The sequence below is a fragment of the Stenella coeruleoalba genome, assembly GCF_951394435.1.
Source record: "Stenella coeruleoalba genome assembly, chromosome: 1".
Classification (NCBI taxonomy): Eukaryota; Metazoa; Chordata; class Mammalia; order Artiodactyla; family Delphinidae; genus Stenella; species Stenella coeruleoalba.
In genome coordinates, this window is record NC_137169.1 from 105,489,609 (window position 1) to 105,516,820 (window position 27,212).

The 27,212-nt window shown below is 40.8% G+C and overlaps 1 protein-coding gene across 12 annotated transcripts in view; it reads left to right on the forward strand.

Moving 5' to 3' along the window:
* The window catches only part of PDE4DIP (phosphodiesterase 4D interacting protein), a 223,925-nt gene that overhangs the window by 24,937 nt on the left and 171,776 nt on the right, over positions 1 to 27,212 (forward strand). The window contains exon 2 of one of the 12 annotated variants that reach the window (XM_079925163.1): positions 9,451 to 9,617. The exons of 9 other annotated variants lie outside the window; for them this stretch is intronic. Coding sequence is in view for 1 of the 3 variants with exons in the window: in XM_079925161.1 (XP_079781287.1) it covers positions 10,830 to 10,849 (20 nt within the window). In the remaining 2 variants the exon portion in view is untranslated. Of the gene's footprint in view, positions 1 to 9,450; positions 9,618 to 10,558; positions 10,854 to 27,212 lie in introns of those variants that run through there. 2 more of the 12 variants (XM_079925161.1, XM_079925162.1) reach the window with 2 other exon arrangements.

Genomic DNA, 27,212 nt, shown 5'->3' on the forward strand with positions numbered 1-27,212 from the left:
CACAGCTCAGTATTTTGGCTTCTTATATGCTAAGATGAAAATGAAAACAAAAGTGCATATACAAATGAGGGATTTTTCTCATTAAAATGTTTTCTTGATTGTATGAGTCTTTCTGAGGCTGTATCTCAATATTTCTGAACCCTTGCCAGCTGGAAGAAAGGACAAACAGCTGTTCTAAACTGCCAAGAAATTTACTTCCAGTAGTGCCAAGTGTAGAAGAGGGAATTTGTCTCTGTTGTATATTTCGCCTTTGTCCTTGGAGTGATTATTTTGATGAGCCCTCTTGGTTGTGCAGATTTAAGCCAAATAGCTACCAGGGAGAGCTCCTGATATTAATTAAGTAACAATGCAAATACATCAATCAGGTTCTGTTTAATAGTGACAAAAGCTGACCTAGGAGAGCTAGTATATTCTTTTACATAATCACAGTAATTTAATAATTTTAGTTATTCTTAGGAGATACACACTGAAATATTTAGGGGTGGAGTGCCTGCATCTTTCATATGGTTCATCAGTAATTGTGTGTGAGGGAGAGAGAGAAAACAAATGTGGCAAAATGTTAACAATTGGTGAATCAAGTGAAGGATTTGTAGAACTTCATTGTACTATTTTTGCAACTCTTCCATATGTTTAAAATTTTTTTAATTTTTCTCAAAATGGAAAGTTTTAAAAACGGATTCACGTTGTAGATAAATACAACTTGAAAATGGAAACAAAAGTGCACATACAAATGAGGGATTTTTCTCGTTAACATTTTTTTCTTGATTGTGTAAGTCTTTCTGAGGCTGTATCTCGATATTTCTGAACCCTTGCCAGCTGGGTCTATATACATGAAAATGTATATATAGATACATCTATATGAAACATAATATATATATAAAAATGTGTATATATATATATATATATATATATATATATACATATATAAAGCCTAATCTATCAAGGACACGGAACACCAGGGATTCTTACTGTCTGCCAGAATTTTAAAGCCAGAAAAATCCACCTTGATCAACTGGGGGACAAGCTAGTAGATCATATGACACGAGAAACAAAGACAGGGACCATAGCTGTATGGCTGCCTTGTCCTTAGCAATATGTTTCCTAATTCAGAATCCAATCTGAGCTCGAAACCAGGATCATCACTGCCTTTAGTTATAATCTCCATGGGTTTTTTAAGCGGCCTAGGTTGCCTGATAACATGCTTCTTAGCCTTGAACTGGAGCTGCTTGTCCTGTCCTGGAAAATGACTCGGGTTTTAGTGATGGTGAAATTGTCATGAATGCCTTGAAAGCTATTTGTTAATTTATTCTAGTATTGTTTCTGGTTCCAGAAATTTATTTATTAACCCTCACATCAGTCCCTTCAATTTTTAAGGCACAATATCTATGTTCAAAGCAAGGAGAATTATCCAGGTAATTCACACAAGTCTTTCTTCAGTGTTCTAACCCCTTTTTCCTAGAAATTTACATACCACATTTCTTGCATGATTCCCCCTCCTCCAACATCAGATACACATAAATAGTGGGTGTTGAAAGGAAGGGGATTGTATGAGTAAATTACCACCAGCTGTCTGAAAGCTTGGTCATAATTTCTTTCCTTGACGCTTTTGTTACAGCTGACAGACAAGGCTCGCTAGTGAAGTGTGAATAAACACACAGACACACACACACAAATACACACAGTCCTCAAGACAGGGGGAGAAGTTTTGAGATAAAGGGAGGAATACAAGACGGAGGAAGTCCACTTTTTTGTCCCTGGAACTCCATCCAGGAAGTGGGAGAACCAGCTTATTCAGCTTCCTTGCCAGTGCCTTGGTCTCATATGATAAATCAGAGAGCTGAGAAATGGAAAATCTGGGTCACTGGCCTAGCCCGAGAGAGCAGTTTGGAGCAGAACTGAAATTAAAATTCACAACTTCTATACAGGGTTGGAATCCTGCCTGGTTTGCGAACATTAACAAAAGAATAGCTATGATTTATTGAATGCTTAAAATGTGCTGGGCAATGAATTAAACACTTTTCTTGTATTATTTCATTTTGTTCTCACAACTACCCTATTAGGTAGTCATTATCATTACACTTATTCTACAAGTGAGGAAACTAAACCAGAGAGTTTAAGTAACTTGTCAAAATCATAAAGCTGCAAATTGACAGGGCTGATCTGAACCCAAGTCTCCCTTAGCCAGTGACATCAGCTTTGCTGCACAGTTCTTCCAAATGAATGGGACCCTAGGCAGTCACTCAGAGGAGACTGGGAACATTTCTCCTTCTACCAATGAAAATTTAAATTTTTAAATAAAACTACTGTCTTTTGAAATCCTAATATATGATAAAGTTTTTTATCCCTGGCATCCTTCAGGACCCTACTCAGACACTACCTTCTTTATGAAACCTTCTCTAATCAGATTCAATTAATCACTCCCTCCTTTATGTTCCTCTTTGTACCTTTATGGTAGCACTTACACAATTTCACTTGTATTTTGGTTTGATGAATACCTGCCTCACTTCCCACATTAGATTTTAAACATGTAGTACAATGCCTAGCACATGCTCTGTAAGCATTTGTTGAACTAATGTTGAATTGAGTGAACTAAGGTAACCAAACTGTCCCTGAGTTTTATCAGCTTGTGGGAATAAATGAAGTCTCATGAGCATTAGCTACCTTTGAACTCCCACCTTTGCATTTAGGAAATAAAGTATTTTACAAAGCCCCCTTCTCCATCACAAGGATTTCTGCTTATCCCAAGGGGTATTTCCCAATCTCTCATAAACTGTTCCTGGTTTTGATTTCTGTTGCTCTGAGGCACAGCTGCCACTTACTTTGTATAGTCCCCAGAGACACATCCCCCCAGCCCCTGCCCCACTCCAGCTACTGAAGGGCAGATCTTTCAATTCATATAGTACTTATAACCTTTTCTCTCCAGGTTACTTGCATGGCCTGGGTAACCAGGTACATCCATCCAAGCCTCAATTCTGCCAATTAGATTCCTCTGTTGCACTAATAATGCAGATAACAGATTTGAATTTATGAACTCTGTTGGACAGTTTTTCACCACACGAAGCTCCAGTTTTACTATACCTGGGAACCTGTTTCTCTTACTGACCTATCATTTAGTCTCTCTAAGGCCCCATTTCCTCATTTATAAAAGAGGGTTGCCTTGCTGGGATGCTCTCTTAACACTGCTGGGTTTCTCTTCATTGCACTTATCACCATCTGGCATATTGTAGTTATTTCTTTGTTTGTTGTCTGTCTATCCCAGTAGACTGTAAACCCCATGAAAACAGGGTCTTTGCTGGTTATTTTTTTAACTGCTGTGTCCCTAGTATATAGAATAGTGCCTGACACATAACTGTCCTCAGTAAGTATTTTTGAATGAATGAATGAAATAATGTATCAGAATTATTGTGTACATTTTAAGGCATTGCTCCAGTTGTCTATTTCTGCATAATGACGTACTTCAAACAACACCATTTTATTATATCATGTGATTTTTGTGGGTCAGGAATTTGGACAGGTCTCAGCTGAGCAATTTGTCTGCTTCATGTGGCATTCACTGGGCCACTCAGTAGTATTCAGCTGAAGGCTGCTCTGGAGGTCCCAAAACAACTTCACTCACATCAGGCATAGAATCCAAGTGATGCCTGGTGCCTTCATGTGGACTGCTGGGTAATATTGACTATTTCACAAGTTGTCTTGGGGCCTCTCCTCAGTGTCTCTACAGCAAGGTAATCAGTCTTCTTTCATGGCAGCTCAGTATATCAAGAGACCTAGGTGGAAGCTGACCCAACCTCAGAATTTATGACCTCACACCACATTCTATGGGTCAAGAAAGTCACTAAAACCAGCCCAGATTCAAAGGGAGGAGAATTAGACCCCATCTCTCAATGGGAGAAGTAGCGAAGAATTTTCAACCATCTTTAATCTATGATATTCTTGCACCTTTTGGCCATAAACATTACTATATGCATTGCTTACTTCCTCCCAAATCCTCCAGAAGTTTCATAACTTTTACTGGGTCGGTTCAAAAGTCCAGAATCTCATCATCTAAATCAAGTTCAGGTGAAGAGGAGGCTTCTGGGGTCTGTCCTCTGGGGTTTTTTCTTTGAGTCATTCTTTTTTCATAGGAAATGATCCTTTTCTGCAGTTGGGTAACTTTCTCAGCCTGCTTTCCCTCAGTAGCTGGTTGAAGGTCCAAAGGTATCTTTTCATGCCGTGTTCTCTTAACCCCTTTCAGTCCTTGCTGGTACAATTTGCTTAAAAACTTTGAGGGCATCTTTTGTACTGATTTATAATCAAGTCTCCTAGACAAAAGACATACCACTTTTTATTCTGAAACAAGGTCTTCTGTACCTTGGGCTGCCTGAGAGGCTGCTGTAAAATAATGGGCCCTTAAAATTTTAGAAGCTCTTTTGTCTAGTGGAAAGGCACACCCTTAAGATTCGTACTGGCCTCTTTGTTTAACTGAAATGGTATATGAGGTGCCACCTTAAACCTTCTTGAGGTCTTAACCATGTGTCTAATAGTTACATCTTGGATTTGATTTTTTTTTTTTCCCTGAGACTACTTATTTTGAAAGTGTTTGCTATTTGGAGAAACTGAAGATGAGAGAAGCAGTTTGATTTTTGAATCTAGCAACTCCTGGTTATATTTACTCTAAATTCTGCTTAAAAACTGAATGGTTCTTTTTTTTTTTTTTTAGCCCATCTTTTTCTATCCCTGTCTTATCATATGTGGTTAAAAGCAACTAGTTAGTACGCTTGAAATTCTGCCTAAAAATTTTCCTTGCCAGATCTACCAATTCATTAGGTGCATTTTCTATTTTCCACATTCCCACGGGGAACGGTTTTGCTAAATTTCTGCCAGTATATAACACAGGTCATTTTTTTTTCAGCCCCCAATAATATTTTCTTCACTGTCCTTCACAGTCTCTCTAGCAGTCTCCTCAGTGTCCTTCCAGCATTCACTAACCCTCTCCTAGAGGTCTTTCCAGCTTCTGCTGCATCCAGGTCCCAAAGACACTGCCACCTGTGTAGGTTTTTGTTATAGCAACAACCCACTTACAGGTACCCAATATGGCTCCGCTATCTATTGCTACTTAGTAAACTACTCCAAAACTTATGGCTCAACGCAAAAAACATTTTATTAAATCTCATGGTTTTAGGGATCAGTAATTCTAGCGTAACCCAGCAGGGCAAATTTACTCCATATAACCACAGCTGGAGCTGCTCGATTACATCCAGCTGATGGCTGAACTGATCTCGAAGGTCCCAGACTGCTTCACTCATATGCCAGACACCTTGGTGGGAACTGCTAGCTGGAGGGCTCAACTAGGCCCCTTCCTGTCTCCATGCAGTGTCAGGGCTTCTCCACATGGTTTCTCTAGCATGGGAGTTTGTTATATGGCAGCTCAGGGCTTCAAAAACAAGTACCTCCAAGAGTCTTGCATGAAGGCGCAAGGATTTTTTTTTTTTTGAATTAGCCCTGGCAGGCCCAGACATCCCTTCTGTTGTTTTCTATAGTCAGTTAAGTCTAAGGCCAACCAAGATTAAAGGGGAGGAGAATTAGATTCCACCTCTCAATGGGAGAAGAAGGAAAGAATTTGTGGCCATCTTTACCACAGACACTCTATTCTTGGCTGCAGAATGATTCCTCTCTGCAAAGGACATTTTTTAAACCCAGAGTTAGAGAGGTAGACATGAAGCTGTGAGGGACAAAGGAGACATCTGCTGACTAACCAAGTCAGCTGAGCCAACTGCAGTGGGCAGTGAAACGACAGACGCTGCAGACGTCGTCCTCCTATCTAAGTCTCAGTGACTGTTAGGGGTCAAAATCGGGGAAGCAGTGCACATAGTGAGTGGTTAAGCATGATGTTATGGAGCTAGACTGGTTTCAGATATCAGCTCTGTATACTTAGGCAACATACTTTACCTCCCTGTGTCCCAAAGTAGTCACTTACAAAACAGAGTTAACTAGAGCCTATCTCATCATGTTATTGTGAGGATGAAAGGAATCAGTACATATAACACTTTTAGAAGAGAATATGGCAAAAATATGTTAGACATGGTTATGTTTATTATTACCTTATAGTTCATGGAGTAATCTATATCAAGAGCAATAGTCCTGAGCTTCCCTGGTGGTGCAGTGGTTAAGAATCTGCCTGCCAATGCAGGGGACACAGGTTTGAGCCCTGGTCCAGGAAGATCCCACATGCTGCAGAGCAACTAAGCCCATGTGCCACAACTACTGAGCCCTCCTGCCACAACTACTGAAGCCCGCATGCCTAGAGCCCGTGCTGCACAACAAGAGAAGCCACCTCAATGAGAAGCCCACGCACTGCAATGAAGAGTAGCCCCCACTCAACACAACTAGAGAAAGTCCGCATGCAGCAGTGAAGACCCAATGCAGCCAAAAAATTAATAAGTACATAAATTTATTTAAAAAAAAGAATCTGCCTGCCAATGCAAGGGACACGGGTTTGAGCCCTGGTCCAGGAAGACCCCACATGCCACAGAGCAACTAAGCCCATATGTCACAACTACTGAGCCTGCGCTCTAGGGCCTGCAAGCCACACCTACTGAGCCCACGCACCACAACTACTGAAGCCCACGTGCCTAGAGCCCGTGCTCTGCAACAAGAGAAGCCACTGCAATGAGAAGCCCATGCACCGCAACAAAGAGTAGCCCCCACTCGCTGCAACTAGAGAAAGCCTGCACACAGCAACGAAGACACAACGCAGCCAAAAATAAATTAATTAAATTAAAAAAAAAAAGAGCAATAGTCCTTTTTACCCAGAGTCCAGCTGGGGAGAAGGAAGGGAAAGGAAATTCAAAAAACTAAATAAGTGGAAGGTAAAAGTACCACTGGAGTATTTGGAGCTGAGTATGAAGACAGAGATACTTTCCTATTTTTTGTCCCTTATCATCAATTTAGACATTTCCTGAAGCACAATCAATTGACCATTGCAAAAGCAGTGTACTCAGGAAAGAATAACGTTAACTGGTTTAATTTAACAACATTATCTATCCAGATTCTTTGAGTTCTAATCCAGAAAACTGGGAAAGATATGCAAAAAGGAAGATGTGTGACTTTTTACCATAATGATCCATGGGATCTATAGTCTTCTCTCTGCCTTGGTCTCAAAATGAGTTAAAAAAATAAAATAAAATGAAAAAAATTTTAAAAAGTGTGTCAGGATAGACCACATTATGCTGCAGTAATAAATAGTCTCCAAATCTCAGTAACTTAATACAACAAATTGTATACATTTTGAAATACAACAAAAATGTATTTCTTGCTCATTCCACATGTTCAGTTTGGGCCAGCAGGAACACTGATCATCAGAGTCACTCAGAGACCCCAGCTGATGAAAACTTCATCTTGACAAATATTGTCTTCAAGTATCAGTACAACAGTGGAAATTGACAGTAACTGGTAGATTTTATTGTTGTTCCAAAATACTCACCCCTTCTGTACTCTGTGGGCAGAGTGTACTTTTCTGCACCAAGGACTCTGGACTTGGCCATGTGACTTACTTTGGGGAATGGAATATGGCAGAAGGGACAATGTATGCATTCTGAGCAGAGATTTTAAGAGACATCACAGTCTCTGCCAACTCTCTTACACTCCTGTACTCTACCATGAGAAGAATATTCCCCAGGTATCCACTGCTTCTTCAGTGGGGGTCCTGGAATGAGAGCTACATGAAGCAGACTTGAACCCATGCCCAACCAAGCCATACCTGAACCACAGATCCTTGAGTCGAGCTGGATGTTTGTTGTGCAATGCTGATATTTGGGAGCTCTTTGTTAAGCAGCACTGTTTCAGCAAAAAGATGACTAATACAGTGACTCAACACAGCAGAATTTCATGACTAGCTACTACAGATAATGGTTTTCAAGTAAGCATATACAAGAGGAATACTACTTACTAGTTAGTATTCTGAGAAATATAAAGTAAAATGAGATGACATTAAATTATTTATATACTATATAGATAGATATAGACAGATATCTAAAATACCTTATTACTATTATTTGTTATCTATTAAATAAGGAAAAATTAAAATGATAAATCCTAGTGCTCTTGAAGCTGTGCAATATGTTAAAATTAGAAGGTCCTTTTATCCTAAAATTCCTATACCTTAAGAAGTTATACTAGGGAAATAATTCAAAAGACTAAAATAATGAAGGTAGGAAAACTTCATTAAGGCATTGTTTATGAGAGTCTAATATTAGAAACAGCATAACTATGCAGTAATAGAATATTATTAAGTAAACTATGGTTACATTGATTTATATAATATACAATCATTAGAATAATAAATATGAACATTCTCTAATAATATGGACAAATATCTAATAAATGAAAAAGAGGATATAAACATGTCTAAGCTGTACGTAATTGTAACTATACAAATAGGTATGTAATATATATGGATAATAATTGTAGGGAATATGGAGAAATTTAAACTGTTGTGCTAGAGGAGTAGATATGTGGGTGAATATTTTCTTTTAAAACATAAGACAAAAAGTTAGTTCTTTTGACAATGCATTTAATTTTAAAAACAAAAAAAATTTCTTTTTTCAATAATATACTCTTATATGTGTAAGAGAGAGTCAGCATTTGGGTTAAATGATATATTTTCAAAAGACTGGAAAGAAATTAAACTTTTAACATTGATTATCTCTGGGTATTATGAGTAATTTACTTTCTATATACTTTTCTGTAATTTTCAAGTCTTTTACAATGAATGTGTTATGAACTTAGTAAACAAGTTATTTTAAAAATGAATAAGCATATTTTCTAGCCTCGCTTCTGGGACTCCACAGTTTGTCTAGTTAGTGCTATAATTTCTTCAATGCAGCACATGTCTGGCTGTAGACAGAGTTCCTCTCCAAACTCAGTAGCCCATAATTTGATTTGAGACAAAACTAAATATAGTACCAACTTTGGTATGGAAGATGGAACTCTGACTCTCCCTGCTCCTCCTTTTTTTTCTTTCTTTCTTTTTTGGCTTCAGAGGCAGCAGGAGATTTTTTTCTAGAGAAGTGACCTGTGAGCCTTGTCAATCTGGACAGGCTTGACCCTGTCAATCAGGTCAATCTGGACCTTAAAACATTTCCTGGAAACGTTCTAAGCTCAGGAGCAGTGTGGTCTTAGGTACTAGTTGTGTTGAGGTTGGGGGGGTTCTAGCCTAGGGGCCTTTCAGACATTTCTTCTGAACTCTCAAATGTTTTAGCGTTACCCTGCCCTCCCAACCCTTATTCTGTACTGATAATTAGGGGAACTAACCCAAGAGATGGGAGGCAGAATAATAGTGTGCCCCAAGAATACAGGCTCCCCACAGTCTCAGCAATACTTAGGCATGCTAGGGTCCTTCCTGAGTTAACCTCTTAGGATACCTGAGAGAATCAATTCATTCTAGAGAAGGCTTGTTGGTCTTTTCTTCAGAGGACATGTCTCCGGAGCCACAGCGTGTAGAAGACGGCCTGTATCAGAGCCTTAACAGAGACCTTCAGCGTTTTTGTTCTCAAATTTATCATCTGTGAAACGAATACAACTATGTCAACATTGCCACATGTGGGCACTATAAAGCTTTCTGCAAATTAAAAAAAAAGGTCAGTGGTAATGCTAATAATAACAGTGATTATGTCACTTAATAAAAAGTTTTTATTTTAGAGCTAAAAAGGAGCTTGAAGGCTGTAAGCGCTTTAATTATAGAATGTCTGACATGTCTAAACTTTGTTACATAAATAGATGATACAGGGTCTCAGGCAGCACCATCCCCAAAGAGCCCTTTTCCATGATCTTAGAACAGTTATAGGGAAGATCCTAGGTCCTGATGGCTACTGTCTTGAAGCTTTTCTTGCATTCTGGGAAGTTCAGGAACCCTCTGCCCTCTTGAAGCTAGTGGAAGAGCCCAGTAGCCTCTGTGCTTGGGAAATTGAAACCCAGGGAGAGAGAATACCATAAAAGCAGGATGTCTGAGATGGAGGCAGCTAATAAGGCTGCAAGGTTTTGTAAGGATGCTTCCCTTACCGAGAAAGGTTCTTGGTCTCCCCATCAGTGGTGACACTAACATATCAGATCTCTAAGAAAATAACATCATGTCCTGTGATCATTTAGTGTCTGCATCTGCATTCACCCACGATTGCACCTAAAACCTTCCTAGACTCCAGCTCTGGCTCTGGGGTTACCTGTGGGTGGGGTGATGCAGGCACACAAAAGGACTTCCTCTCCAAATTTTCCCGACAGTTGGCTGGTTTTTTCCAAAGCCTCTCAGTGGGACAGGCGAGGGACAGAGGGCTGGGTAAGGAGGCCTCTAAGCTCTCTGCTCCTCTGCCAGCATCATCCAGGCAGGGAAGAAGGAAGGGTGTGTTCAGGCGGCGGCGTGCAACCTGGGCCGGCTCGGCCCCAGCACACTGGCTGTGGGGAGCCCCGCCTCCCCTCGCGGTTGACAGCTCAGCTGGTGCAGAGCAACTCGTGCCAGCCAGTCGTGTCTCAGCCTGGGAGTGTGTGCGCACACCGCGGGCTGCCTCTGGCCCCAGCTCCCAAAACAGCTCCGCGCACCGCTCCGCTCTACGTCCAGCTTCCTACTGAGAACAGTCCTTCCCTTGTGTCCGTAGCACCGTTAGCTGGATGTTTGGCCACGTCAAATCGGTTTTCTAAAGAAGCGGGGAGCAGAGCTCTCTCTTCTCCGACACAGAAAGAGGGAGCTGGGGAGGAAAGGTTCCTTGCGCTGGAGAATCGTGGGCCAGGCTTCTCATTTTCCCAGGCTCCTTCCACTCCCGGGTGAGGAGCGCCCCGCGAGTAAGGACAGCGCCTGGAAAATGGAGCAGACGTGGACAAGGTAGGTGAGCTGCTTCTTCCCCCCGACCCCCGCCGCGTTCCGGATTTAGTGTCCCTCCACCCCACCCCTGCCCTTGCGCCCTTTTGGAGAGGTCGCCCCTCGCCACTAGGGGCCTTTGAAAGCTTCTCTTTCGATTGCCTCCCCTCCCTAATTCCCGGCCTGCTTCTCTTGGTCCTGCTGTACATGTTCTGTTCTCTGGTGTTTTCCTGCTTAATGAATCTCCCTTCCACCTAGTCTTGATGTTAAGGATATCCAGTGAGGCTGCCTGGAAGTTTTTGTAGAAATGTTTCTCTGTCTTATAACTGTTCCACAGATGAGAGGGGATTCCCCCAGGTCTTTCTTTAGAGATACCTTTGATGTCAGCTATCTTGAAAAATATCAGATTCCTTCTCACCCTGACACGTTTTCCTACTCAACCTCTACTAGTCACACAAAGGCAATGGACTGAGTGAGCAGAGCCTGCAATGCTCATCTCCAGAGTTTCCAGTTGGAACTGATGCTGGGAGAGGAAAGGAGAAAGAAACAAACCAGGGTGCCCGTCATTGCTCAGGCTTTGTCGAGGTCGGGGTGACAGTTGCTTTTAGGTCAGATTTTGGAGATGCACAGTGGAATTGTGTTTCCTCCATGCCCCGTTGCTTCCCCCCACCCCCAATATACTTTAAAATGGGGCTTATTCAAGGATAAGAGATGATGTCTTGAGACAAAGACTTCATTTTTGTTTTTAAGGGGGAAGGGTGATGGAAAGGCTATTCAGAGGTGTTTCTGTAACAGGTAGGCCTCCATCTCCAAGATTTAGCTTTGGAGAACTGGAGCGGGGCCAGATACGTGTTCTGAGTCCTAACAGAGGGCAGACTGTACTAACACAGAAGGTAAATGTGGGGCTTAACAGTACTTTGGAAAAGACCTGGCGGATCTTAGCTGATTGTTCAACAGGAGAGAACCGTATAATGTGAACTTGGAAGAAAGGACATATTGAAGATTAGAGGGTATTGATAAGAAGTTCACTATCTAGATTTACTTTTTGCTCTTTTCTGCTCTTCACAGGCCTCTCCTAGAGGCTAGTGCTCTGTTCCGAGCATCACTAGATAAAAGGAGTGCAATCAAGAGACACGAGGGGACTGAGAACCGCACTTGAGGGGTGGCCAAAGGACCTGGGGCTTTTTAGTCTGGAGAAGTAAAGACTTGGGGTGGGGACATGGACATGGTAGCTCCCTTCAAATATTTGAAGAGCAGCTGGTGGTAGAGGGAATAGATCAATTAGATCGATTTGGAATCTCTTAGGAGGACAGTGCAACAAACTGGAGCAAGTTGTGAAGATGCAAGTTATGGCTTACTGTAAAGGAAAAGCTTTCTAACAAGTGACCTGCCTGGACAGCAAATAGGTTCCTGACCTTGCCTATAATTATTCAAGCAAACACTAGGTGACCACTTGATGGTAATGAGGGTGAGTGTATCAGGGATTCTTGCTCTCTATCCATGTTTTTCACACTTAAAACAAAGTATTATTTATTAACTTGTTTGAACTTTAGATATAGCCATTTCAGACAAATTCAGAAATAAGTTAGAAAAATCACAAATCATATGTGTATAGTTCAATTAATTTCACAAACTGAGCATACCCATGTAATGAGCACTAAGATCAAGAACCAGCACCCCTGAAGCCCTCATGATGCCAAGGATAACCATTATCCTAACTTTTAACACAATAGATTAGTTTTGTCTGGTTTTGAACTTTATGTAAGTGAAATTATCCACTGTGTACTTTTTCTTATCTGGCTTCTTTCATTCAATCTTATGTTGTGCAAATCTTCCACATTGTGTGTAGTTGTAGTTCATTCATTCTTGCTTCTATATAGGATTCTATCGTGTGTAGATATATCAAATGTATTTATCCATTCTGTTGTTAATGAGCATCTGGGGCTATTATGAATAGTATTGCTATGAACATTCCTGTACATGTCTTTTGGTGACCATATGCACACATTTCTTTTGGGTAAATACACAGAATTTCTAGGTAATAGGAAATGCATGTTCATCTTTTGTAGATACTTTCAAATAATTTTCTAAAGTGGTTATGAAGAGGATATTCAAAGGGCTGAGATAAAGCGTAAAGGTGCTCCACATCACTGGTCATTAGGGAAATGTAGATTAGGACCACAATGCTATTCCACTATGTACTTATCAGAATGGCTGAAATGGGGACCTCCCTGGTGGTGCAGTAGTTAAGAATCCACCTGCCAATGCAGGGGACAGGGTTCGAGCCCTGATCCAGGAGGATCCCACATGCCGTGGAGCAACTAAGCCCGTGTGCCACAACTACTGAGACCATGTGCTACAAGTACTGAAGCCCACGCGCCTAGAGCCCATGCTCCACAGCAAGAGAAGCCACCGCAATGAGAAGCCCGCGCACCTCAACGAAGAGTAGCCCCTGCTCACCGCAACTAGAGAAAGCCTGTACGCAGCAACGAAGACCCAACATGGCTAAAAATAAATTTTTAAAAAAGTGAATGGCTGAAGTGAAAAAGACAGAAAATAACAAATGTTGCTGAAGTAGAAGAGTCATTATGTTCACAATTTTTTTCTATCCCTACCCTCAATAAGAAATGTATTTACATTACAACCAAGTACACTCCCATATGTAACTGAAACAAATGTGTCATGTAACAATAGTTAACCTTACTATGTGTTTTGTACTCTGATCTTTCCCCACCCTATTCTTTTCCTTTAAAAAAAAAATGCTTGTATGACTCAATTATTTCACCACCCAGTGGGTCACAGATGGAAAAATCCTGTAATCATATATCGTAACTGATGTCTCAGATACTTCCTAACTGGAAGCTAAGATCAGTTCATAAACATTTATTTTAAATGTGAGCCCAATACAGGTGAGGCACTGTGCTGAATGCTAAGAGTAAAACAATGAATGAGAGAGATGGTTTCTGCCTTTGAGGGTTTGACTTTGTTGTCTATAATTCTAATAGAGGCTAAGGCAGACATATGCATTGGCAGTTCTGGGAGCACAGTGGAGAAGCACAACCTGGAGGATTCAAAGAATAAAAATTAACTCTAAAGCTACCACTTATATTAAGCTTGCATTTGTTAGCTTTTGTGTTAATCCCTTTGTGTACTTTATTTCACCTAATGCTCACAACCCTATGAGGTCTGAAGTAAATGTTATTATAGTCATTTTTAAGACAAGAAAATTGAAGTTTAGATTTAAAAGTTGACCAGGTAACACACACAGCTGAGGAAGAAAGATAGCCTGGAACTATCTAATTCCAAAACCTATTCTCTTAGCTGCTTCACTTGAATTGAGTCTTGTAGGTGACTTGGTTTCTGAGTTGCTTCTGAACCCAGCTACTTATCCTGACTGTGATTAAGCTTATGAATAAGTTTAAGACTATGATTCTATCCCCAAATTTCATTCTTGGCAGTTCTGGAAATTCCCCTCTCTGAGGGGTTCTTCACATGAGCCTCCATATCCTTTATCTTGCTCAGTCTACCCACAAAGGACAGGGTGCTGAGTATTTGAGTTCTCAAACTTAAATATCTCCTACTCCCAGCTGGATATCATCTGCCCTCTACAAGTCAATGGGAGTATTTTTTCCCAGGGATGTTGCCTGACTGTTGTCAGTCTCTTTGGTTAAATCATTTGGAGAGAGCGTGGTTTTTTCTGGAATAGCAAATTAATGAGCTAGTTTGGTCCTTAACTGAACTGATATCCATGAATCGGGAAAGAGTTGTCCAAGGAATATACTCATGGAGGTGATGAGGAACCTGGTGATGAAGGTGATTTGCTCGCTTCGTTAGTCTAGTATCAACAGGCAAACAGCTTCTGCTGCTCTAAATGTTTAGCATTCATGTATCTGGACTAGCAACTCCCTAGAGCAGTGTGAGTGTTTCAGAATCCCTGTTTGTATTAGTTTCCTTTTGCTGCTATGACAAATTACCACAAATTTAGTGGCTTAAAACAACACAAACTTATTATCTTGCAATGCTGGAGGTCAGAAGTCTGAAAATTGGTCTTCTAGGCAAAAATCAAGGTGTCAGCAGGACTGTGTTTCTCCTGGAGGCTCTAGGGAAGAATCCATTCCTTGCCTTTTTCTAGCTTAAAGAGGCTGTCCACATCCCTTGGTTCATGGTCCCTTTCCAGCAATGGCATCACTCCAGCCTCTGTTCCTTCATCCCACCTCCTCCTCTCTCATTCTGACTCTCCTCTCCATCACAAGGACCCTTGTGATGACATTGGGCCCAATGGGGTACTCCAGGATAATCTCACTGTCTCAAAATCCTTAATCACATCTGAAAGTCCCTTTTGCCATGAAAGTGGCAAAGTCACAGGTTCCAGAGATTAAGACTGTGGACTTCTTTGGAGAGCCCTTATTCAGCCTGCCACACTGTTAAATGCTGGAAAAGGCATTACTAATTCTCCTCCCCTTTTACATGGACATTTTCTTGTTTCTAGCATATAGGAAAGCTGAATAAAAGTCAGATAAATCATATATGAACCTTATACAACTTCCCTGAACAAACAAGTCAAGACAAAGAGAACTTGAACTATTTAGGGGCTACCTTTAAGACTGAAGGTTAGGAAAGGAAAGCAAATTAATTAGTCTGTTTTGTTTTGTTTTCCCTTACCCTGTAATTTGATTTAACAAAATGCAAGCATTGATTGTATTTGCCTGCCATGGCTGTGAACATTTGGAGAAGGGAAGTAGCATCCAAGAAAAATAGTGATTTGGTCTCAAAATTTTAAAATTCTTTATTTTGTTTCTCCTCTCCCACGTGGTTAAAGTGTAGCCTTCAAGTAGGACAAAACGCCCATTTACCCCAGTTATATTGCATTTAAAAGATACCCCTTTAAAGCTTATTTGCAATTATTCTGCTCAGTATTAACTCTCAGCCTAAAGGAAGCAAGGACATTTATTTCTCTTTGAATTTGTGGTGAGTTAGCAGAGAGGCCTGTTTACTAACGCATAGTTACAACCAGAGATGGCATTTCTCCCCATTTTATAGATGTGGGAGCTGAAGCTAGAGAGGTTAAGCAGGCGTTGGAGCATGAAGATCTGGTTGATTCTGGTATCTTTGCTTACAGCGCTTTTTATTAGGAAAATGCTACTTTTCATAATTCTATAATTGAAACATGTTTGGACATTGGATTTCCTATTTAACATTCAGCACTTCTAGCGATTAATTTTCTGCATTTGAGGTAGGAAAATCTCTGGCTTTGCAACTCTGATCTGCTTTTAAATAGGCCTATGCTTGGATTTAGGCTTGAGAAATTTATCTCCATCAGTGCTTTCACTCCCACTTTCTTATTTCCTATACACTAGATCAGACTGGACCCCCTTCTTCTTGCAGCTTACATGCTAAGGCTGGATGTAAAATACCAGAAGTCTGGGAAGTGGTTATTTCTGTCTCTGAAAGGATAAGTTGGCTGACCTTCATCACAGGGCCCTCTGCATTCTGGGTGGCTCAAGGGTAATTTATACAAGGCTGTGTGGAGTATCCATCCATTCAGTAGATGCACTGGGACACTGCTCCTATTGAAATGGGCAGAGAAACTGAAATTTTATTCTATAAATAAAATTCCAAACTGGGCTCAGAACATTCCACAAGTTGTCCCTGGCAAAAATTCAAATAGCATTTAAAGTTAGAAGAAAGTCCAGAATAAAAGAGATGTCATGGTGACCCAAGGTAGCTCTATCCAATTCTATTTTGAAACATTCAGAAGCACTGAGGACTTGTTTTCCTCTGTCTCAGGACATCTTCTGAGCTCTATGATCATCAAGACAAGCACGATCTGAATTTTCTTTTTTTTTCATGGCTGAAGCACTTCACTAGTCATAGACTATTATAACAACAACAACTTGTATTTTTCATAGCATTTTAGTAGTTTCTAATACATTTTCCCTTAATCTGTCTCATTATCTCCATTATCTCATTATCTCCTTTTCTTTCTGTGTGTTCCATTCTGCAGAAACGTCTTTCTCCCTTTGCTTTTCCAAGGCCAACTAGGGAAGAGGTAACCTGCACCTGGTGTCTACTTATCCTGGCCAAGGTAGAAGAGTGTAAAGAAGCAATAACTGCTGATATGTAGAAAGCATTGACTGACAAAGAAAACTGAGTCATTTCTAGCACTTCATACAATTTGAGAATATATTTTCCACTTCATAATGTGGAGCATTATTACTCATAATGTGGAATAACGTCATGTCATATTATAATACTTTACTTAATCAGTACCCTATAGTGAGTCCTTTAGGTTTCCAGTTTTTGACTATTATAAGTAATTCTTGATAAACTCTAGGTGCATAAAGCATCTTCTTCCATGGGATTATTTTTGAATGATAGATGTTCAGAAGTAGAATAACTGTGTCAAACACTTCTAGTTCTTGAAAATACATTGCAAATTGCTCAGGGTTTAGACTCATATAACTCATATTAAAATGAAGGATATTTCATTCCATTTAAATATCTTCTTCAAGACCTGAGTCCCTATATTGCAGAAGGGGAAGTGGAGGCACACTGACATAAAATGGCATATCCTAGGATAATCGCAGGTGAATCAGTAGCAACATTCTCAACTTTTAGCCTCTCCGGGGTAAAATGCTTCACTATTGCTATTAATCTCTGTTACCATCCTAAAGTGTTTCCTGAAATGATAAACAGAAAATTTCAATATAAGAAAGTAAAAGTGGATATAAATTACTTCAAAGTTCTGCAAACACATTAGGATGTCTATTGCAAGGAGAGAAAAAAAATAGTTGCTGTATTTGGTTATGGGATTATGGATAACACCCCTTCTATGCTGCTTTAAAGCTAAGTCAGTATATGTTTTTATAGCAGAAAGAAACTTACATTTATTCTACCAAGTGACAACATGTAAAGTTTGGAACTGAGTTGGTCTTAGAAAAGATTCTTCTGTGCATTATTTATAGATTTCCAGATTATTGGTGCCTTGGGGGGCAGAGTTATTGCCAGAAGACCTAGGGAGCTGGTGTCTCTTTACTCATCCTGAGCTAAAATTATTATGAGTGGGCCTTAATATACCAGTTGTTCCCGCCTACACACCTGGCGTTGCCTTTGCTAGGATAACTTTGTTTATTCTTTAGAGGTTAGTTTCAGCATTATCTCCTTTTGGAATTATTTTTGGAATCTACTTCTGGATGTTCTCTATAGCCAGAGCACACTCTGCCTTCTCTGTTACTGCATGTGGCTAGTTAGTTTACTTGGTATTTTACATACTCTATAAGTTTATTGGAAGAAGGCACTGTCTTTTGTCTCTAAATCTTCAATATCTTACAATATTTCTAGCACATAGCAGGTCCTCAGTTAAGAACTTTCTAGAGAACATTCCCTGCAAGGCTCATGTGAATATCTGTTTGGTAGGTGTCTCTTTACTCTGGAATGGATACAGCAGGTTATCAAATCTTGATGCCATTATACATTCAAATGGTATTTATTCGTTGTTTAAGAAATGTACATCAAATTCCTGTTACGATCTAGACTTCTTAAATGCTGGGTAGCTGACAGTGAATGATATAAAAACCCTGCCTTCAGGGTGCTGACATTCTAGACAGGTCACAATGCACAAGTGTATATTACTGCTGTAACTTGACCTCACAGTTCCTTAACTCTAAATCACTTCAGCACACCATGAACACAGCCATCCTTTGTAGCTCATCCTCACTCCAAGTTCTCTATCCTTAAGATCCTTAACACTGAAATTATATTCCCTGACCACAAGGTCAATTCCTCCATCTCTTCATGCTTTCTGAATATTCAGTTTACCTTATCACTTACTCCTTCATATCTTCCAGGCCATCGGCTCCTCATTCATCTCCCTACTGACCCGAGACCTCAGGGTCAGCTGTTCGAATCATTTTCAGCACTGCTTTAGAATCTCTTACTGCTTTAACAGTCCCCCACCCTTGGTAACCCTCAGTTAATTTTATTATCCTCTGGGATTCTATAAGTTTTGTTCCAGTACATTGTAAAACCACACTGAGAAGGAAGACTCTAGATTCATTCTTTCTAATATTGGGCAGGTTAATGGGCAGCTTTTCTCCTCCTCCCCTGACTCTTCCTCTTCCCCTAAAAGTACAATCCTCAAAACCTCTCATTTCAATAATAGGAATAAAATCAAGATGCTAAATTGCATGTTCGGTGTTATTTCTATTTTGTGGAATTCATACAGGTATATAAACTGAAGAACAGCTATAAAGAAATACATGAAAATCTTTCTCAATGTTGCCTTTAAGTGGTAGCATTTTGTATTTTTTATTTTTCCTGTACACATTTCTCCTTTCCAAAATTTCTGGAAAGAACACATAATTCTTTAAAAATCATTAAAATCAGGCACTATAAAGGAAGGAAAAAGTAAAAGATTATGCAAATAAAAGATCAGGTGAAAACAGAAAAAAAATCATCTATCTCTTGATGTTTGGTCAGGGGCTCTGAGATAGACCGAGCCACAGCCTCGGCATTCCCCAGTGCCTTGTGAACAGTGGTTGTTAATGAAAACTGCATTGCCAGGACCAAGAGTAAAAAGCACAAGCTAAGTTTCAGAAGTAGGTGGAGAGACCATATACCATCCCTGAGTGATGTGGCTGAATTCAGAGAAGATTATTTTCACATCTCTTTTGAAAGCGTGATGTCAGTGTCCTGGCTGATGCAGGGGACAGGGAAGAGAATTTATTAGATATTTGCATGTCTAATAAGCTCATAAGGCAAAGTGAGGAAAATAATTATTTGAACGGCCTTTTATCTGTTTAAGAGGTTTCTCTGAACCTTGAGGAATAGCAGCATGAAAAATGTTAGTTCCTTTTAGGATAAAGACAGTGCAGGAGGAAAATAAGTCATAAAACTCAAGTTGTTGCAGATGCACAGTGATGCACAGTGATGCTTGTAGCTCCTGGTAGCTATTGAGGACTTAGCACTACAGAAAACTGCCTCCCAGAGTTCCATCTGGCCACGGCCACACTCAGTGAATAGATCCTGTTGAGTGAAGGGTGTAATTGCAGCCTGTACTGGAGAAAAGTGGATGGTACTGTACCCATGCCAAGTCAGCTCACACTTAGTCAGCATGCAGAGGGAGACTCACAAGTGATGCTTTCTCTGTTCTGAGGGGCTTTGCCAGTTAAGCATTCTAGCTTGCAGAGGTTATAATGATAGGTCTTGAGATGAGAAAAAAAAATTATAATCTCGCTGTATTTATTATACAACAGTCTTGTGCTCTGCATCTGTGACTTCTACCCTATTTGCATTTGAATGTATGTTTTTGCAATTCTGTTGCCAAATGGGGGATATTGGCAATATTTGGAGCAGAGAAGATATACTCAGTGTCTCTCTTGGCAAGAGAAAAAAAGATCTGAGAAGTCTCAGAGCTTGTTCACTAAGGGCCTTCCCAATTTTGATTGTGTCTATTTCCATCGCCTCTCCTGGCTGTCAGCTTATTCCCTTTGTCTTTTAGGGACAATGCCAAGTGTTATTACAGAAAGGATTCAGGGGAGGCATGAATATTTGGAGGAATGTGGGTAGAGATAGGGAAGTATAAAATAGTGGATGACTCACTTTTCAGGATAGAACCTATGTAAAAAGTCATACTTGCCACTTCCTTTTTAGGATTTTAATTCATTTGTCACATGGCATCTGTTATACCAGTACTCAAATACTCCACTGTGAGCTCTGTATGCATTGGGGATGAGTTGGTGTCCCAAGAAACAAATTTGTGTCAGGATTTGAGTCTAAATTGCATCTCCTCCCCACAGCAGCACTGCCCACACTTCCCTTCACCTCACTTTCTCAAGGGTCATTTCCCTGGAGTCCAGGCGGGTACAAAGGAGGCCTCTGGCAAAAGTGTGGGTAGAAATAGGGCATACTGGACGAGTAAAAGTTTGGAGTCAGACAGATACAGCTTTCAAGTTCAGGCTTACCACAAACTAGCTGGATAATCTTGGGCAAATTACTTCATCATTCTAGGCCTCTTGTTTCCTCATCTGTAAAATAGGGGTAACAGTACCTACTGAATTTTGTGAGAATTGAATGAGATAATGCCCGGAAAGTATCAGTCAGTCAATAAATGGTGGTGGGTGGCAATGGTTGTCCACAATATAATGATAACGGTCGTTTAATTCAAGATTAGTGCTGAGGAAAATTCCAGTGTAAGAAAACACGTTGAACTGTAAAGTTACGCACAGGCAGTCTGAAGACTATTACCTGTAGATGTCTTTGTTTCTAAGTTGGCACTACTTGTGAAACCCTACCATTCAAAAATCCTCAGAGCTGAAGCATCACGTATTAAAGAAAGTAGGCCACAGTTCTCCTCGTCCTCCTGGCCCGTTTATATCTGCAAGGGTTGATTGTGGATATAAATTTAAAACATGAAAAAGAGATGCTTGAACATTAGAAAGATTTCTTTTATTTGAATCAGAATCTAGAAATTCATGTCAAACGAGCTTTAAAAATATGGAATTAGAACAGGGTGTGTGTTTGGGCCCCAGTAAACAGCAAACTTGGGCAATCTTCCTGTCGTACTACACATCCCCCACTATCTGAGACGGCCACACTGAGACTAATCCCTTACATATTTTATCTTTTATCAAGGGCCTTGAAAGAAGACCAGTGTAAATAGATCAGAACATGTTCCTTAACTTTTTAAAGAAGAATTAACCTTTTAGTATAAAAATAGTAAGAAATTTTTAAAAAGGAAGATATTCACTTGTATTTTCTACCGTCGTAACCCCCCAGCCTTTTTACTCCTCTGGATTCGCTGCTACTCTGTATAGCCAGTATCTGTACACATTTTTACTCTAGTATAAATCTTAGTCCTAATCCTTTCTTGCTGATGTTATTTTAAATCACCTTTAGGGATTCCAAGTAGTTAGATGAAGCTGTCGTGTTTCAGGAGGGAAGTGTAGATGAAAAACTGGTTTTCCCTTTGATTCCCCCTAATACTCCTGCCTCAGGGTTAGAGTTTGGGGGAGGAAGGCTTGAGGAGGGGAAAGGTAAAAAGGAAGTTGGAAGGGGTCCTGAGGAGCAGTTAATACTTACTCAGGTTGGGGGAAGCAAAATAAAGCCCTGAACACACCCTTTATTTTCCTATTTGGGGGCCTTTGTCATGTTTCTTTATGTATTCATACCTATCCTCCAAGGCCTGAATTCAGTGTTCTCTGTTTTCTGTAGATTTCCTAGACCCCCCACTTCTCATCGGGACAAAATAATTGCTGTCTCATTTACGTTCTGAGATTTCTGTTTTCAATCTCATCCTTCTACTCATTATCTCTTTGAATCCTGTCCACCTCCCCCAGTAGACAACTCTGGGCACCTTGATTTCAGGGCATTTCTTTTTCACCTTTATGTATGTTTTGAGAAGCAACTTCTCAATAAATGTTTATGAAATGGAACGAAAAACTCTAAAAAGAGCAACCAAGGCCCAGTTTTTTGCTCTAAGTGCTGGTATGGCAGATTGCTTTTCCTCCTCCTGAACTTTTGTTCATAATGAGAAAGGCATATAGGAAGGAGTTTGAGAGACAGAAAGTGCCTCTGGGAGATGGCCTCTGTTCCTCAGCCTCACCGTGAAGGAAGGGTGGTGGTGCTCGATAAAGTGGGGGGTGGGGGGCAGACGGTGTGGTGCCCCGACGGCCTGAGTGTATGTGATTGCCTTGGGGAGGCAGCCTGGAAAAGCAACCGCCACTTTGGGGGTTTGGACACTCTTACGGGAAGAAGTAGCCCTAGGTTAGTCATCTTAATAGGCTGACCAAGGAAAGGAAATTAATGGGGCCTCGACAGACAACAGCTCCTTAGATATAGTTTGGGGTGGTTTTGGTCTGCGATACTAGTATCTCGTAGTGTTGAAAGAATTGTTGCAGACCTGCTTTGTAATGTTGAAGCTGTATGGTTGCCATCTTGCCCTTGTTCATGAATAATATGGTCCATTAACACGATCCATTACTTTTCTCAGTCCACAAATTAAACAGACCAAAATACAAGGCAATAACACCAAATACGCAGTTTGCAAAGGATGGTCAATGGCTGCCTTATAGAAAATATCCCTCTGCAGACTCCATCCTGGTGTTACCCTTTGGTAAGGAAGGACCCAAGTTTCGACCCCTCCTCCCAATGTTATGAGAGACCAGACTAGTGGGACCAGTGAGCTGCTCACATCTTGGAAAGGAGCCATATGAATGGCCATTTTCAAGAAAAGCAAAATTGAGTGCTTGGCTAGTCCTAATGTAACTGAAACTACCATACTTAGAAAACTACTGGAAGAAATCACCAGAGCACAGTTTGACAGCATCAGAGTATCAGAATGTAGCAGACAGCTCTGAGAGGAGCAGTTATTTTCTGATCATCCTCAACCTAATCACCCTGGAAAATAGTAGGAAAAGCTAGTACTGTGGGCTATTGAATGTTGATGTATTGTTTGGGTCCAGTATCTTCAGAGCTCCTTACCAGCAAGTCAGGAAAATGCGGGTAATACACCAGGCAGAAAGTAAGTGGGTGAACAGCTGGTAGGTGGGTTGTACTTGGAAACTGTTTGGTTCTTCAAATTAAGCAGGAGAGTGTCTCAGCAAAAATTAGTAAGTATGGGGAATTCCCTGGCGGTTCAGTGGTTAAGACCCCGAGCTTCTACTACAGGGGGTGCAGGTTCAATCCCTGATTGGGGAACTAAGATCCCGCGTGCCGTGCAGTGCAGCCAAAAAAAAAAAAAATTAGTAAGTATGACTTTAGTGGAATTGGTATCAGTATTGACACATTGGTGAGGTAGCGAGCAAAAAGATAAGGCTCACTGAGGGAGAGTTTAGTTCATTTATACAAGAAAAGCATGTAAGGTAAAACATGCAGGTAACATGTATTGATAAGATAGAAGTATCTTTGGGGAAAGATTATATATGTACATCTATGCAGGAGAGCTGTAAGTGCCCTGGTGAACCACATGCTAGCTGAGCATCAGCCATTCATTGACTCATGTTTTTTTTTTTTTAAAAAAAAAACTAGAAACACTTGAATTTGAGAAACTAGGACAAGGGTATACCATTTTTTTCTGGGCTTGGGTAACAGAGAAAAATTTACCAACATATGTTACCGCTGTGTGTGTGTGTGTGTGTGTGTTTGTGTGTCTGTGTGGCCAGGCTTGGAGTCTGTCTCTAGCATACCCCAATTCTCTTTGCATTTCGGTTTATCAGATATTGTCACAAATTGCAATCCCCTAGACATAGACCCTGTGTTTCTTCACCATATGCCCCTTCTCTGGGGAAGCATCAAATTCCTTACCAACCTTTCGGAAGCAGCTGAGTGAGCCCCACTCTCTGGCAATATGAGAGGGAACTTGAGCTGGTAACAGAGTTAAAGTGATTTTTAAAAAATCTCCTGAGACTACAGAAAGCCCATTAACTCAGTATTCATCCAAAGTGACCTGTCTACCCTTCTGGTATTGCTTCATAGGCAGGCAGCCAGCTCAGGGTGAGTGTGGGGTTGGGGAGAAGGTGAAGTATCTTGTGGCATATGCATCGCCTTGTTGTAACTTGCTCCTGGTCTAGAATATGGACTCTTCGGAGCAAGGAGAATTGAATGAGATCATGTCTGGAAAGTTCCCCCATCCTTGGAAAGTATTAAAATGGGTTTTAATACTGTTCGCATCTAGGAGAATAGAATTGTGTAATTACTGCAAGGAACCTTAGAAATTCATGCATGTCTTTTACACATATTTAAGGAAGCGGAAGCCCAGTGGTAAAAGTGACTTAGTAGCTTAGCATCGCAAATTAATGAATTGTGTACTGAAGCCAATAGGTAACCCAAGACAGTGTCTTAAAGCAGAAATGAAAATTTTGTCTGCATTTGATCTATACCAGGGTGACAGCCTCAGAGACCTATAAGGAGCCAGGCTAGTATCATAAATGAGCGCACGAGCTGGGATTACAAAAAGAGGGAGTGACGGGAACTGTGGCAAACTGGAGAACATGTCTCTTCTGTTTAAAGGCAGCAGGTTATCCCCCTGTGTGGGAAGGCAGGCCCAGTATTGCCAGACCCATTCATTTTGCAAGAGAAGTTAGCAATGGATCAACCTTGTATTGACCAAATCAAGCTTGTTGGATGGGCTGAATTTGGCCTGAGGAATGGCTTTGCTCCTGACAGCAGATACACAGTTACCCAGGTCTGTGGGCTGAGCACAAAGGAATCCATCCAATGCATGAATAGCAGCAGCTAATTATAAGTTTTTTCCCCACAAATTTTTCAAGACATTGTTCTAGCTGATAGTTTCAAAATCCTTGCCCTACTTTTTCTCAACAGAGGGAAATCCATAAGTAGTACATTCATCTCTTTCCTTCTTCACTCTCAGGGAAAGTTTTTAATGAGAAGTGGAGAAGGGGAAGAGACAGAGGGCCTGGAAGAACCCCAAGCTGGTGATCTGCTTTTGAATAATAAAGAATCACCAGGTGGTGGGTATAGTCCAGCGTGCCCTGTCTGGTACTTTCATGTCCATCTGGAACTTAACAAAGTGAAGATTTATGCCAAGATCCAGCCCTGAGGCAGAGAAGAAAGAACACCAACAGTTTCTGAATAAATGCCAGGCTCTCTTCTGCCTCTCTGTGAATGTCTTCTGGATTTTAAAAAGAGAAGCCTTCTAAATCTCTGACAATATAATTATTTTTAGAACAACTAACTGGGAGTATCCAGGGGTTTAAGGAATAAGCTAAATGTTGAAAGCATCTCTCTGTGGGATTATTGCAATAACCTCCCTGTTTTGCAATAACCTCCCTGTTTCTGCCTTCCCCACCCAGAGAGTCTGTTGTCAAAACATTAGCCAGACCTTTCAAACCATTTGTCACTCCGTTCACCTCTTTTTTTTGACTCACAAGACTCCAGTGACTAAATTTCTGTCAATGTCCCAAAGGCTTTATACAATCTGCCCTCTGCCCAACTTTCTTATTATTTCCTTCAGCTCACCTCCTGCTACTCAGTCTGCCCAGCCACACTGGCCTCCTTGTTGTTCCAGAAATGCTCTGGCATGCTCCCTCCTAAGAGCCTTTGCATTTGATGTCCCCTGCTTAGAAGACTCTGCCCAAATACTCATATTATTGCTTCTCAGAGAAACTTTGCCTCCTGAAAATTGCAATCCCCTTCTCCTCCCCATAGCGCCAGGATTCCCTACCTCTATTCCCTACATTAATTTTTTTTTTTTTTTTTTAAGGATTAAGGATACGGTCTTTATTCTCAAAGCCTCTGCAGTTTTTTTTTGTTTTTTTTTTTTGCGGTACGCGGGCCTCTCACTGTTGTGGCCCCTCCCGCTGCAGAGCACAGGCTCTGGACGCGCAGGCCCAGCGGCCATGGCTCACGGGCCCAGCCGCTCCGCGGCATGTGGGATCTTCCCGGACCGGGGCACGAACCCGTGTCCCCTGCATCGGCAGGCGGACTCCCAACCACTGCGCCACCAGGGAAGCCCCCTACATTAATTTTTTATAGTATCTGTCCCCAATTGCTACTGTACGTTTTGCTTTTTTGTTTCCTTTTACTATAATATTAGGTCCATGAGTGCAGGCATTTTGGTCTGTTTTGTTCACTGCTACATTTGTGGAGCTTAAAACTGTTGCCTAAAAACATAGTAGGTGCTTAACAAGTATTTGTTAATACATTTTGAGACTTTTTTCCCCTTCTGTGCTAGGAATGGTGGCCTTCACTGTGCTGGACAGATACACCTCTGGCTACTGCATCATGGTGTTTTTAACATTTCCATTAATGGACTTTGTCTGTTTTCCAAGTTTTCTAGGTCAATTCTACTTCCTAAACACATCTAGATTTTTTTTTTTTTTTTTTTTTTGCTTCTCTCTATTTCTCCTATCCTATCCCTTAGTTAAAACTATCACAACTTCTTGCTTTCCCCAACTACTTTTGTTCCCTCTACACAGTGTCACTCAACAGCCAGAATGATCTAAAGTTTAAATCTGGTCACTTACCATTCATTCCCTCATTTAAAATCCTTCAGTGGTTTCCCATTGACCTGCACAAAAAACTCATATCCTTACTCCATCCCTCAGGGCCCTGCATGGTCTGCTTGCAAGATTGGCTTTCTCTGTTCCTCTAACAGGCCAAGTTCCTCCCTGACTCAGGGTCCTTGCTGTTCCCTCATGATGGAACACTCTTCTGTTCCCATTTTTCATCTGGCTGACATTCTCTTCCTCTCAGTTTAAATGCTCTTTTCTCTGAGTTCCTCTGAGTCTCTCTACTAGTTAAATTACTCTGCATATTCCTTCATAGCACTTGCTACAATAGTAATTCAGTGCTTGTGGAACTGTTTGTCCAATGGCTGTCTCTACAAATACCTATTGAGGATAGAAACCCTTCCTGTGGGGTTTGTCTT